Source organism: Aplysia californica, unplaced genomic scaffold (genome assembly GCF_000002075.1).
Source record: "Aplysia californica isolate F4 #8 unplaced genomic scaffold, AplCal3.0 scaffold00691, whole genome shotgun sequence".
NCBI lineage: Eukaryota > Metazoa > Mollusca > Gastropoda > Aplysiida > Aplysiidae > Aplysia > Aplysia californica.
In genome coordinates, this window is record NW_004797961.1 from 45,334 (window position 1) to 59,557 (window position 14,224).

Sequence of the window (14,224 nt, forward strand, 5' to 3'; positions counted from 1 at the left end):
CCTTCTTTCCTATCAAACATCTATCATCTTTATCTCCTCTCCTTCTTTTTTATGTTTGTTACTCCCTTGCAACACCTCTAATCTTCTGGCACTCATATGACCTTGTGCAGTTGCGAGCGCCGTAAAAACCTCTACTAAAACTAAATTAAAGAGGACAAGAAAAGGAATCCTCCTCTACCAAAAATAGAACATCATACTACTCACGTGTCTTGCACCACCAGGGGTGTCCTCAGAACGAAGTTTTCCTGCCGCTAGAGCCGAGTCATCGTTGACCACCGAGAGCAAGGACTGACCGGTCAGCTTGACCCTCTTGCTCTCCAGCTTGTAGGACGGGTATCTGACGTTGAACCAATCCAGGACCGTCGGAACTATGTCCAGCAAACTGACCATCATGTCACTTCTCTGAAAATTAGTAATAATAATATGGTAAATAATAATAATAATGCCGGTAATGATAATAATAATAATAATAGATTACATTTGTTTTTAGAGCAAATTCCCGCTCAACAGCAAGCTCTATGCACTTTAAAATCTATATATTACCCCAGCAGACCTGATAGCATTCTGAAACAATCTCAACTTCGTGGGAAGTATACAGTGCAAGCTGGCATTTAATAGGCGCTAAAACACTAACACATACTGACAAGATCCTTCACCGTCTATGGCTAGGTACCCATTCTCACCTGGGTGAAGTGAGGAAAATTCGTGTAAAGTGGCATTCCCCCAAGGACACAACGTTGGGCCTGAGGCTCAAGCCTCGAACCCGTAACCTCGCAATAGCGAGTCCAGTAGCCTAACCTAACCACTAGACTACTGACGCCACTTTAATAAAATAGAACATCAAAAACAAAAAGTCAGACAACAAAACAAATCCACTACAGTGATGTTCACAATCAACATATAAAGAAAGGCATGACTGATTGAAATGCTTAACCCTATCCGTACGCCCTCGGGTCATTTTGTACCCCCGGGGTTGTATTTTTAACATTTTAGAAAACTTCTAGTGCTAAGATCTCTTTGAAACTTTCAGTATTTCTCAAAAAATCATTTTGACAGACTGCTATGCAAAGCGTACTGATCGGATTAATTAGAAAATTTCCCCTTTGGAAAGTGGTGGCACAGAGTTACCCATGTCGTATGGATATGATAGTAAAACACGACGTACAGAGAGGGTTAAGTGGTGGCACAGAGTTCCCCACGTCGTATGGATACGATAGTAAAACACGACGTACGGAGAGGGTTAAGTGGTGGCACAGGGTTCCCCACGTCGTATGGATACGATAGTAAAACATGACGTATGGAGAGGGTTAAATCTGCCCCCGTGACTGTGACGCAATTTAGATAATCTAGGAGGCGGGCTGCTTCCACTCTGCCTGTCTCTGTCAGGGCCAACTCCACCTGAGTGGGATACAGTATCCCCTCCCAGCAGAAAGATGGAGATACTCACGAAAATAAACCTCTGGGGCAGAGGGAAGACGACTTTGCATAGTCCGGTGGGTAATATAACATTGGCGTAACTAATTCTTCCCACGACGGCAACGATTTGCTTATTAAACTTCAGTTATCTTATCTACCCTCTTTACAGACTAGACTTTTCCAAAACAGAAAACAAAATTTAATCGAGACTTTCTTTTTTTTTTGGGGGGGGGGGGTCTTTAGCCTTTAAGTACAAAACACTCAACAGGCACAGAAAAATCAAACACGGAAAACTCAAAATCACAGATAGCTCATACAATTTGGCATTCCTTGACTGATATATGACTTTAATTTTTTCACTACACAGTTTACCCTATTTATGGATGTGTCGAACACATTTGTCAACCCCCGTTGCGTTTTGAGTTATCCGTGCTTGACTGTACGCCTACATGATCGGCTTTTTTATTTCTCTATCTCACCTGTCCCCATTTGCTGCGTCCTAGCGGCGAGGAGATCAGGAAAGGTTCCGCCGCTCCTCCTGTGAACAAAAAGGAAAACATTTCTTCAAAAAGGAAAACATTTCTTCAAAAAGGAAAACATTTCTTCAAAAAGGAAAATATTTCTTCAAAAAGGAAAATATTTCTTTTTTTCTCTGTATCACAAAAGATAAGTTAGCAGAAGGTAGCATACTGCAAGGCAAACTTACATCAAAGTTGTCAATCTAATATACTATACTATTCTTCATTCATAGAGAGTTAACCTGCAGACTTTATGTGAAAGGCAGCTTTCGACTGAAACAAAAGAAAAAATCCTATCCCGTAAAAAGAGCAGGTTAGCAATGGAACCATTTAAACCTCAAAAGTCAACACTTGTATCACAACGCCGTGCTGAGGCATACATGTAGAAAAGACCAATAAATAGCTGAATTAAACATGACGACAACATTTTTTCTGTTTATAAACACAGCCGAACCAGTTCAAAACGACCGTTCACATCAAAGAAAAAAAGTGACCATCTTAGACAGATGGTCCTCTTGAACAGGGCTATTGTAATATATATATGTCCCCGCAATTTTATGCACCCCCGCATAATTTAGCAAAATTTGATCATTTTTTGCATAATTTCTGATTATTTTCCTTTATCATTCTTTGTTAAAATTAACAGAATCGCATAATTTCACTTTTTTGGGCTCAGTTTGCATAATTTTAGAATTTTTTTTGCATAAAACCGCGGGGACAGATATATAGAAAAAAAAACGCTAGGGAAGAAGTGGAAAACGGTCGTTTCTACAGGTGAGTGTCTTAGATATGTGGTCTTTTGACAAATCTGTGCGAACCTCCTGATGTCTACGAGAGAATTGTAGCTCTAGACAGAAAAAAAAGCATTACTGAAGTAGCAGTAAAGGCAACTTCCCTTTGGCATCACCTGGAAGGCCTACAAGCATTTTGTCCACACAATATATAAAAATTGTTAGCCTACTTATTCATCAATAGCATTCTTAATCAGCAGGGGTCCAAAGACACCAGTGATAGGCTTCAATTCATCTTATTATCAATGTATAGTTCCAATGAGTCCTAAACTTTTCTCAGCACTAAATGGCATGCAGTTAGCAAAATAATTTTGAAAATGGTTACCCATGTACAGAAGACACAGTTTGAGTTACCAGTGTCATTTGAATTACATCATGTGTACAGCAATAAGATAAAAGAAGCAGCTACCCATGTAAAGTTGTTGTTGTTGTTAGCTATCCAGTAGCATCTGAGCGTTAACTCTTCTGCATGATGCCATTCGGTAATAGCTGCATGTCTGTTCTAATTGTTGTCTTGAGGAGTAGAGGCAGTTAGATGTGTGGGGTAGCTTGGGAAGAAAACATTCTCTTAAATCAGTTAGCTTTCTACAGAAGAACAGATGATGTTCCACTGTCTCTGAGGGGTAGTCACATAGTGGGCAGGCAGCAGACTGCTTTACTCCAATTCGGTTGAGATGTTGGTTGAGGGGTACATGTTGTGTTCTAAGTTGGAAGATTATGGATTGATCTCCCCTCCTCAACTCATTGATTGGATCTTTGACCAGTGGTTTATTCATGTGGCCATACATCATCCTTCCTGTTGTACCTGTGGCCCAATCATTCATCCAGTCTTCCTTGAGGTTTGACTTGATCATTTGGCAGCAGGTGTTGTAGTCAGTACCCATGTAAAGTAAAAAAAGTAAAGTTGTTCCCCCATCCGATCTGGACATTGGGGATTGCTTTGTCAGTGAAACAACTTCCTGGACCTTCGGCATATTGTGGTAGGGGGGGCAGTTCCTTTCCACACTGCCTTTACTTCCTTAACTCGAAGTCAGGTACCCATTACTGCTGGGTGGGCACGAGGAGGCGAAAAAAACATGTGTCTAAACCGATGCTCGAACCCGGACTATGTACAGTACAGTGACAAAATAGAAGCCACTGTTGTTTGAGTTACCCGTGCACAGTACAGCGACAAAATGGTCGCTTTTAAGGACAAGTGGGCTAATCCAGATTTCGGGAGTTTTCAGAAATCTTTATCTACACCAAAAGTGGGCATTGCCCTACCTATAGGAGAAGTTTGGTTTCATTGGTGTGTATATTTGTTTGGTTATAGAGAAAATTCTCTTTGTCTTTAAAAGAAACTGACTAAACGGCAAAAACTTTACCTTCCATTTTCTCAAAACAGTATTTTGCGGGAAAGCCCCCTTGTGCTTAAAAGTGACCAAATAGAAGCAACAGTTGTTTGAGTTACCTGTGTACAGATTGGTCCGCCCATCTGGGAAGGGAATCCCGTTGTCCGAGGTGAAGAGAACCAGAGTGTCGTTAGAGTGGCCGGCCTTCTCCAACTCTGTCAGGATCAGTTGAATTCCTACAGAGGAAAATTAGAATTATAATAATAAGATTAAGTTGCTCGCCTACATGTACTTTATCCGCATTTATCAGAGAATTGTCTTAGATTATCATACAGAAGAACATATATATATATATATATATATATATATATATATATTTATATATATATATTTATATATATATATATATAAATCAAACACGCGACATATATACACACACAAAAGATATCAAGAAACCAAAAAGCTCACATAAATTTATAAACTACACCCACACCATACCAGACCCCTCCCCCCCTCTTCACAGTAAGCATGTGTCAGAAGTTCGTAAAGGTAAAAGTAGCGCACTCTGAGGTGTGTGCTCCAGCCAATGCGGTTACCATGACAACAGAAAGGGCCACCCACCCTGATCCATGCGGCTGATCGTCGTGTACTGGGCAGCGATGTCCTCCCTGGCCGCTGGAGTGTCCTGGACAAAGTCTGGCACCTCCACTTCCTGCGCGGAGTACGAGACGGGCGTCCAGTCTGGAATGACGCCCATGCCTGGCTCGCCATTACCAAACTTCTCACAGAACTGCCCGTACTGAGGGTGTGTGCTGCCGCAGCGGTGGGGGTCGTGGAAGCCGATGTACAGGAAGAACTGTTTGCTATATAAAATGTACATGTGTACAGAGAGGGGGGGAGAGAGGGGGGGGGGACATACTAGATGAGCAAGAGAAGCTGGACAATCACAAGAACAGGGGGAGGTCTGAAGTTTTAGTATTTACTTAGTTTCATTAACCCTATCCATACGCCCTGGGGTCATTTTGTACCCCCGGGGTTGTATTTTTCACATTTTAGAATACTTCTAGTACAAAGATCTCTTTAAAACTTTCAGTATTTCTCAAAAAATCATTCTGACAGACTGCTATGCCAAGCGCACTGATCGGATTAAAGAGTAAATTTCCTCTTTGAAAAGTGGCGGCAGAGAGTTCCCCACGTCGTATGGATATGATAGTAAAACACGACATACGGATAGGGTAAGAATTGGTGGCACTCACAACACTAATAGGCTACATAAACGCCAAAGACTAGAGAAATTTCTAGAGAGTAACATGCAAAGAAAAAAAGGAGGAGAGATGAGGACAATAGATCTAGATGTTTGATCAGAAAGAAGGGAAGGCACAGGGGGAGGCCAGCAATTTACAAGAACAAAAGGGTTCCCACTTTATGTGAGGAGAAAGGATAGAAATTACACATCCCTCAATCAATCAATTTACTTCTAGTGTTCTGTATTACTTCCAACTACCGACCAAGCGATTTTAAGGCTATAACTGAGTACATGATACTAAGTCTTCAATAGTTAAAGTAAAGTCTAAAAATCAAGAAATAATTGCATACTTATTTTTTATAGTCTCTCAAATGAACTGTGCAAAATCTTTGAAAATACCAAACTAAAATCGGCCGCTTGGTGTGCATACAAACACAGTTTTTTCAGGACCTAAAGGCTGAGGGCCACAGTTTTAAGGTCTATTGTTCATCATTTGTTTAGTTTTAGCAATGATAGTACATAACAAGATGGTTCACTCAGCCAAAAAAGTGTCCGCAGGAAGTATGCTCTTTGCTTCAGATGGCGCTGCGGTCTGTTTTGAAGCTCTCTTTCGTTTTTCCAGAAGAAGAATAGGAATAGCACCTCCTTGCGTGCGCAGATCGACTGCTGTTCATCAGCAGTTCGGGTACGTTCAGTGCGTAGTTTTAGGGGTTTTTTTTTATTTTAATGACCTCTCGCCTTTCATTCTAAAGTCAAATTAAACGAAGAAAACCATCACCCTTTCCTCCGGAAAAGGTTTTTTGTCAGCGTAACCATTAAAAAAAAGCGTTCTTCCGAAATTTATCCCAAAACATGCTAGTTTCACTTTGATTTTTAAAAACTCAAGTAGGGTAACTCTGTTCGCAAAGTGCGCTTTTGTGAAGAGGGCGCCACCAAATTTTGAGGACACTTTTTTAATTGGCTCAAAGAGAGAAGTGGCCCATCTTGTTATGTACTATCATTGGTTTTAGTAAGAGTTTTACGGCACTTGCAACACAGTAAGGTCATATAGGTGCCAAAGATAGGTGTTACAAGAGAGTAAAAAACACCAAAAAGGAGGAAAGATAAGGACGATGGGTGTTTGGTAGGGAAGAAGGAGCAAACCACACCAGAGCACCTGCCTAACACCCATCATCATTTGTTTACGAAACAAACTTTACTCAACAGTGTAGGCCTATCACAGTTGTAAAGCTGGAAACAACAGGTTTCACCAAGTAGCAGTGACAATGCTCACATTCCCCTCACACTTTCAGGCCTACATAACAGACAGTCAGACAAGAACAAGACTGAGGAGAAGAAGATGCACAAGATATCATAGGGTGTGTGTGCTGCATGAAAAGACACATATCATATATGAAGCGTGCTGGCAAAATGAGCTACTTCTCGGAAAAGATATATCACGCTTATAAGGTGAATTATTACAATTTATTAGTATGAAATAATAAAAGGCATGTTATTATTACATGTATATAGTTAGAGAATATGGCTTCAACTTCAATAGAAAATCTACAAATCTGACCCTAGTGTAGATTTTTGGCCAATATCTCCATTTTTTGTGGGTTGTGAGAAATAACTCATTTTGTCAGCACGTCTCATATATATCAATTCAAATTCAGGACGGCCAGTATGCATGAGATGAGGTAAAACAGATTTTTTTTAAAAAGAACAAGGTTTGATTCTATCACACATACTCTTCTTCTTTCTGAGCAAAGAACTCGGCGACTTTCTCTTTCATGAACGTTATGTTCCTGCCAGCTTGCATGATGGAGATTTGCTCCTCTGTAACTTCATAGTCGAAACTGTACACAGATTCAGGACCCACATGTTTCTTTCCAACTATACCTATTGGACGACAAGTGAAAGGGGTATATTGTAAGCAACTAACTAAAACATCCGAAGACCATCAATATAAAAGAGGAAAAGATTGCAAAGTAGTTGAAAATATGGAAGGAAAATCTGATATATTTTTTTAGAAGAGGCTTTACAGCGCTCGCAAATGCATAAAAGGTCATATGAGCGCCAAAGGGTGGATGTCAACAGAGAAGTCCTTACAGGGAATCTGGCTTACTCTGCTCACCTCTCTAACTTCAACAGCATAAAGTCTGTTTCGACTATCAAGGCATCCAGGAAATAGCGGGTCACGAGAGTGTGACAAACATACAAAAGAAGTAGAGGTTAAACGACAATAGTAAGGATTAGGAAAGAAAAAGCAGCAGTTGCCTGTTTCAGTTCAGGCACAGTTATGAGCATGACATTGATGAATCAGCCCATTTACAATTTAAAATTGTACTGTGCATAAGAACATTTTATGTCCCCCCTTTTGGAATGGCCTACAGACACTTCAGTCAGTAGCACTGCCCCTGGGGGTATATAAATCTTAGTCGACTTCATTTACACAAGTTTATAACAAAATCAGCAGCTTAAAAAAACCCTGCCTATTTAGATTTACAGGGTGATAAAAAAAACAACTGTACAACCTTTTTTCTAAATATCTCGCACAAAATTTGTACTACAACGTTGTAATTTGGAACCAATATAATTCATTCAAAAGGAATTTGTTTGCCATAAAATTCACGAAGAAGAAACTTTTTTTCGAAAGTGGAAATGGATTTTATAAAAACTACCTATATAATAAAGGCAAAATTCACCAATTTAAAAGACCTTGTAAGGAAAGTCATGATAATTGGTTTGTTTTACTCCTTTCCTTTTATTTTATAAATCGAATCTTTCCATCCCTGTAACCATAAAAAAAATATTATATTTCCCCTACGGAGTTAAAAAATATTTGTTTAAATTCCGGAATTCCGAGAACCAATGGTCTATATGTCCTTCTTTGGGCTTGACACATTTTAACGCGTCGTTCGTATATTGTGATGCAAGGGATTACCTATGAAACAAAATGCAACAGACAACACCATCAATGCCCTACAAACTTTTCTGTCTCGTCTAACAAAAAACTAAATTGGCAAAGAAGGCCTTAAGGGTACATTATTTCCGTACCTTGTGCGAAACTTACGAAATAAGTTGGTGGTGAGGAAGTGATCAATACAAAAAGCTCTCTGTTCTTTACTAACCTTAACCATGATCCCTAAAGGAAAAGGAAACTTGAGAAAAACTATCTGAAAACTTCTGTTGGCCTGTTAGACTACTGTAGCTTGCAATTTGGCCCAATCGTTGGGACTTTTAGTGGCAGGCCTAAAGTGAACTCGTGCGTCATGCTACAAAAACAGGGACATAGCTGAAAACGGGTTGTTTTTTTTACGCGCTATGTAGAGCAAAGCTATTAGGTGGATTTATCTAAAATGAATATCAGACAAATTCCTTTTGACTTCCAAATGTTGTGTATAAATTTGAAACTCAAGACTCCAGTGTAGAGGAAAATATTAACAAAAAAAGTTGTACGGGTTTTTTTTGGATCACACTGTATTTAAATATATAGCGAGTAAAAACAATGTTACATGTATGAAATAGCGTAAAGTTAGATATATAATATTGAAAGCATTATAATCTTATATTTATGTGACTAGAACAAAATATGAAAACTAACCAGTTTTAATGCCAGCTTTGCTGAGTATGTTTGGCAGAGTTCTGAGCCCGTCAAAAGAGTTGAAGTGGTGCACACCATGGTGCAGCCCGTACATGCCGTTCTGGTGTTGAGGGAGTCCGGACAAAATAGCTGACCTAAGAAATGGGACAAGACTGACAAATAGAAACTATAACAACTGGAAATCCCTGGAAATCCCTGGAAATACGACTTTAGTTCCAACATAAATTAATAGTTTCTAGCTGTCAAGCGGATAGACCAAATTGCAGAGGCTGGATATGCCCTATATAAAAGCAATTCTTATTTCATCATTATTATTATTATTATTATCATTATTATTATTATTATTATTATTATTATTATTCTATCGCAACATATTTACAAAACTTTAAGATCATTTTAAACAAAGTTTATGAGTATGTTAATTGTTGCAAAATAAAGAGAAAATCTGCATGCACCAACCACAAATCATAAAAGCCGAAACTTGCCCTTTAATTCATATTTCCATCAGATAATGTCGAAAATTCAGTGTGTGTGCTAAAATGTTTTTACTTCCATGTGCTGTGAGGTGGAACAACAAACAAGTAAAGAGAGACTGTAGTGTGACATAACAACTTGACAGCTTCTAAGGTTATTTTGTTAAAGATCTAAAGTTTGAGTAGTGTAATTAAATCAGCAGGGGCGAGTTGCACCACCTGATAGAGGGACAGTGGAATATATTTACCCCCCCCTCCCCCCGATTCAGAGTTGAGCAAAGCTTTTATATATATATATATATATATATATATATATATATATATATATATATATATATATATATATATATATATATAGGCCTATGGTCACTTTTAAGGACAAGCGGGCTAACCCGACCCGCGCCAGATTTTGGGGGTTTCCAGAAATCTTGACCTGCACCAAAATTTAAGAGGGCATTACCCTTCCTATAGGAGAAGTTTGGTTTCATTGATGTGTATATATATTTGTTTGGTTTTAGAGAAAACTCTCCTTGTCTTTTAAAGAAACTGAACAAGGGGCAAAAATTTTACCTTCGATTTTCTCAAAACAGCATTTTTTGGGATAGCCCCCTTAGTGCTTAAAAGCAACGATATACGCATACAGCATAAAATAATCGCTTTTAAGCGTGTATGTTTGCCATTGTAAACCAAATTGCCCTTCTGGGATCAATAAAAGTGTAATTTATTTTTTTATGTTTTATTTTTTAAATGGCACATGGCGGAGTCTTACACTAATAAGCTGTTGAGGTTTAGGTTTGCTGGTCAAAGAAACAGTTATTCTTATCAGTCATGGAAGGCACCACTCAATGTTCCATTAGCCCTAGCTCAATCACTGGGAACAGGCAGGATTGTCGTGGCATTTCACAGTAATATTTCAAATAAAATACAAATTTAATCAGGTGTATCTCTCAAACGATATTCTTCTTCTTCTTCTTCTTCTTCTTCTTCTTCTTCTTCTTCTTCTTCTTCTTCTTCTTCTTCTTCTTCTTCTTCTTTTTCTTCTTCTTCTTCTTAGTATTATTACCATCATTATTATCATTATCATTATCATCCTTATTATCATCATTATTATAATCATTATTTTTATCATTAGTAGTAGTAGAAGTCGTAGTATCATTATTATTATTACCATTATTATTATTTTTGGAAAAAGCAGACAAAGTTACCTGCTTGGTGAACAGCTGCTGACTGAGGTGAAAGCATTGTCAAACACTAGGCTGCGTTGTGCAAGAGCATTCAAGTTTGGTGTTTTACAAACTTTGTTGTTATAAACTTGAGATTCAAATCCATAGTCATCACCTGAAAACAACATAATAATATATTTTTAATGAATGAAACAAATCTGGCTGATAGCAGACTTAAACATGTGTACAGATTTGATACCTGATATATTTACATAAGAGAAAAATTGTCAAACATGACATCAGAATCATGATGAGCTGACATTTTTAAAAGATCACTGTTTGGAGCCAACAACAAATTTTGTGGTGACTTTACAAATACAATGGCTGTTTATCATATATAGCGAAATCTCTAATAAAAGTTGAGTCTATGGCCTGAAAGTTCATTAGAATGTTAATGATTTACTTTCTTTTTCACATGATTTCTAAGATCGATTAAGAGGTGGACTTTCGATCATATAGGCCTACTTGTCTGGGCCAACCCAGCCCAAGAGGGGGAAAAAATCCAAGGAGACAAATGAGCATTTTTATCATCTGTAAGACCCACTGAATAGAAAAGTGGGAACACATGTAGTGACATCAAGCGACTAACCCAGGATCTATATAGGGAAAGGTGGAAAGTGTTTGTTCATGGCCTATATCCTGATCCAGGGTGAGAAAGGCAATGATGATGATGATAAAGACCCGTACTGAAGCATTATTAATTCACTTCCACAAAAGTGGGTTGTTGGCAGGTGCTCTGGGATGGTTTATTGCTCCTTCTTTCCTATCAAATATCTATCGTCCTGATCTCTCCTCCTTCTTTTTTGTGTTTGTTACTCACTTGTAACACCTTTAATCTTCGGCACTTATATGACCTAGTGTGTAGCTAGTGCTGTAAAACTCTTACACTTCTCTAAAAAGCTTGAACATTGTGGGATTACGTACTCACCAACAAACACCAAAACATTTCTGTGACGCTTCACTTCAGCTTGGACAAAGAGCACGAAGGAGAGAAGAAAGACAACAACGGCCTCTTTACATAACCCCATTGTCATTTTATTTCAAATGTTCCTTGTAACATCTTATCTGAGGATAGAAAAGACACAAATAGTCAAAAGTACATTTATTCAATATCATGAAAATACTGTAACCTCTTGAACATCATTTCTTGTTCTTATATTCTTTAAAAGTATCAATCTTTAACACCCTAACCATCATAGTCTTTTCTGTATGTATGAATGTGTGGGAAGTACAACTGAGAGAAAAAGTGGAGGGATTTGGTCGGGGGGGGGGGGGGGGGGTGTCAAGGGTGACAAGAAGAGGCAATGGGGAAGTGAGAGTGGGGCCAGAAAAGAATGAAAGTCAAAGTAAAAATTATATATTGTTCTCATTTTCAACCAAGAGGCCATCTCATCTGCCCCTTTCCTGGTGATAAGACTGACAGGTCCAAACTAACAATAGGCCTACTAATTTAATTAGCCTACAATACTTCGAATCCACTCTACTTTTTCTTTGAAAAGGTTAAAGAGTACACATGCACTTCCTTCTCACTTCTCAGTCAGATCATCTCCAAAAATCAAGGCCCAAACCCACACCCTTTCCCATCAATAAAATCAAAATCTTATCTCCCACAAGATATCCACATTATATTATGCAGCCTCTCTCTCTATAACGACCTTCGATATAATAACATCCTCTATATATGGCGACATGGTGCCCACGTCCCGATTTTTTCCTAAATATATCACAAGTAATAGTTTAGGTTGCCCCTCTAAAAATACAACTCTCTCCGTTATGACATTTTGTTCTGGCCCTGATGATGTTATAAATTGAGAGGTTGCAGTACAACTCCATGAGCTTCTGGGATCCGATTTATGAGAGAGATTATATCTAAGATAAGATAACAGCCTACTCTAGTCAAGGATACTTTATTGTCCTGCCCAGTGGGAAGTTTACACACAAATCAATAATATATTATACATATTTATAAAGCCTTACGAGAGGATCCCACGAATGTTAATTCGGTGATTTTGTAGTTTCGTTCGTTAGAGTCAAGAGCTTAGTAGGGGGGTTTTAGGGGGATTTGCCCCCCTGACCTAATAAAAAATTACAGAGGTTGGGGGGGGGGGGGGGGGGGGGGGCATGCCCCTCTGAATTTTACCATAATTTGATGTTTTGCAGAGGTTGCATCCCTGTTCTTTGTTTGGTCAGCAAGACTTCTGGATTTCTTCTCTGGATGTAAACAAATGGATTGTGGACTTAACCAACGGAACTACAAGATCACTGTTAATTCTTCTCTGCTGACCATGCAGTATGCAGAGGAACTGGGGGAAATGGGAGAGAGCTGATGACTTGATACTCTTGACATTGACAGTATACTCATCACACCGTAGCATACAATGTGAAGCAGTGAAGTGGTTTTTCTGAGTTACAGTTAGTCATTTGAATTATTGTAGAGTAATTTTAACCCAAGCAGACAATGCAAGAGACTTTTATGGGTTGAAGTTGAAGAAGGGAGAAATGACAGCTCCCTCTAAGCCCTGACAAAGGACATCTGATTGAGAAGGGGATATATATATATATATATATATATATATATATATATATAGTTGGGAGGCTGAATTACAAGTAGACCCTAATCTCTTCACAGATCCGTAAACCAGGAGAACCAACTGAATCGGATCCACCAGCCAACTGTGTAGTGTAGTAGTAGCCTACCAAGCCAAGGTGGGCCAAGTAAGTAGCAGACAAGGCCCTTGCCTCGTCCAGAAACTAGAAAACTCTAAAAACACATAAGAATCAAGCTTTACAGTGGCGTAAAACATGCTAAGATTGTCTAGCTTACATTAATTAAATTCCACCCTTCGTCGGCAAATCAATGCAGACGCACTTTTCGCTCAAAAACCGTGAAACATTAGAAAACGGCAACCATCATAATAGCCAAGTGTAAGCTAAGACAGAATGGATCAAGCAACGAAGTACGAAGCTTTTTTTGTTGGGTCACATGACCAAACCTGTACATAGTTCGGAATATAGCAGTCGGTACACTGGATTATTCGACGATCCACTCTATATTTTGTACTGTATGGGCCTAATGCTCAGGATCTTTTCTTATCTTTGCATTAACTAGCCAAACTGCTTTACTTTTGTTAGTTTTCTTTTTAACTTTACTTTTCTTTCCATACCTGGCACCTGGTTATATCCACGATAATATGTCCTCGAAATCGACAAGTAAACATGTACATGTTGCTCTTCTTCGGAAAGAGCCCGGAAGAAATCATGTGACTTGTTGTGTGATCCTTTCGACAACAATATAAACAAGGGCACTGTTCTATTCCGCTGAAATCCACACTCGGCACTCTGCACTGGATGTTGATCTAGCTTGGCGGGCTGCAGGTGAGACGAGAGGTAAGTTATTTATGTTATAAATGAAGTCCCTACAACCTTCATACTCCTCAAACATCGTCACTCAAACGTTAAAGTCCACGATCCATTTGTTTACATCCAGAGAAGAAATCCAGAAGTCTTGATTGATCTAGAATCTAGATTAGATCTAGATATAGATTCTATTTGAAATAGTTAATAGGCTACACAAAGAGATGATGCAGAGATGCAACCTAACTGCAAAACATCAAATTAGGATAAAATTCAGCCTCCCCCC

At 38.7% G+C, this 14,224-nt stretch overlaps 2 protein-coding genes across 3 annotated transcripts in view; one reads left to right on the top strand and one right to left on the bottom strand.

The window, feature by feature from the left end:
• LOC101859890 (N-sulphoglucosamine sulphohydrolase) overlaps window positions 1-13,544 on the bottom strand; it is a 32,295-nt gene extending 18,751 nt beyond the window's left edge. The window contains exons 1-9 of one of the 2 annotated variants that reach the window (XM_005108444.3): window positions 13,409-13,544; window positions 11,513-11,649; window positions 10,567-10,699; window positions 8,889-9,022; window positions 7,033-7,183; window positions 4,678-4,919; window positions 4,176-4,292; window positions 1,896-1,954; window positions 205-402 (exon numbers count right to left, since the gene is read on the bottom strand). In XM_005108444.3, the coding sequence (XP_005108501.1) occupies window positions 205-402; window positions 1,896-1,954; window positions 4,176-4,292; window positions 4,678-4,919; window positions 7,033-7,183; window positions 8,889-9,022; window positions 10,567-10,699; window positions 11,513-11,618 (1,140 nt within the window). In that variant the 5' untranslated portion in view covers window positions 11,619-11,649; window positions 13,409-13,544. Of the gene's footprint in view, window positions 1-204; window positions 403-1,895; window positions 1,955-4,175; window positions 4,293-4,677; window positions 4,920-7,032; window positions 7,184-8,888; window positions 9,023-10,566; window positions 10,700-11,512; window positions 11,650-12,724; window positions 12,741-13,408 lie in introns of those variants that run through there. The other variant, XM_035972432.1, reaches the window with a different exon arrangement.
• A 69-nt stretch (window positions 13,545-13,613) lies between these two features.
• The window catches only part of LOC101860281 (alpha-L-fucosidase), a 15,657-nt gene continuing 15,046 nt past the window's right edge, over window positions 13,614-14,224 (top strand). The window contains exon 1 of the mRNA XM_005108446.3: window positions 13,614-13,971. The gene's annotated coding sequence lies outside the window, so the exon portion shown is untranslated. The remainder of the gene's footprint in view (window positions 13,972-14,224) is intronic.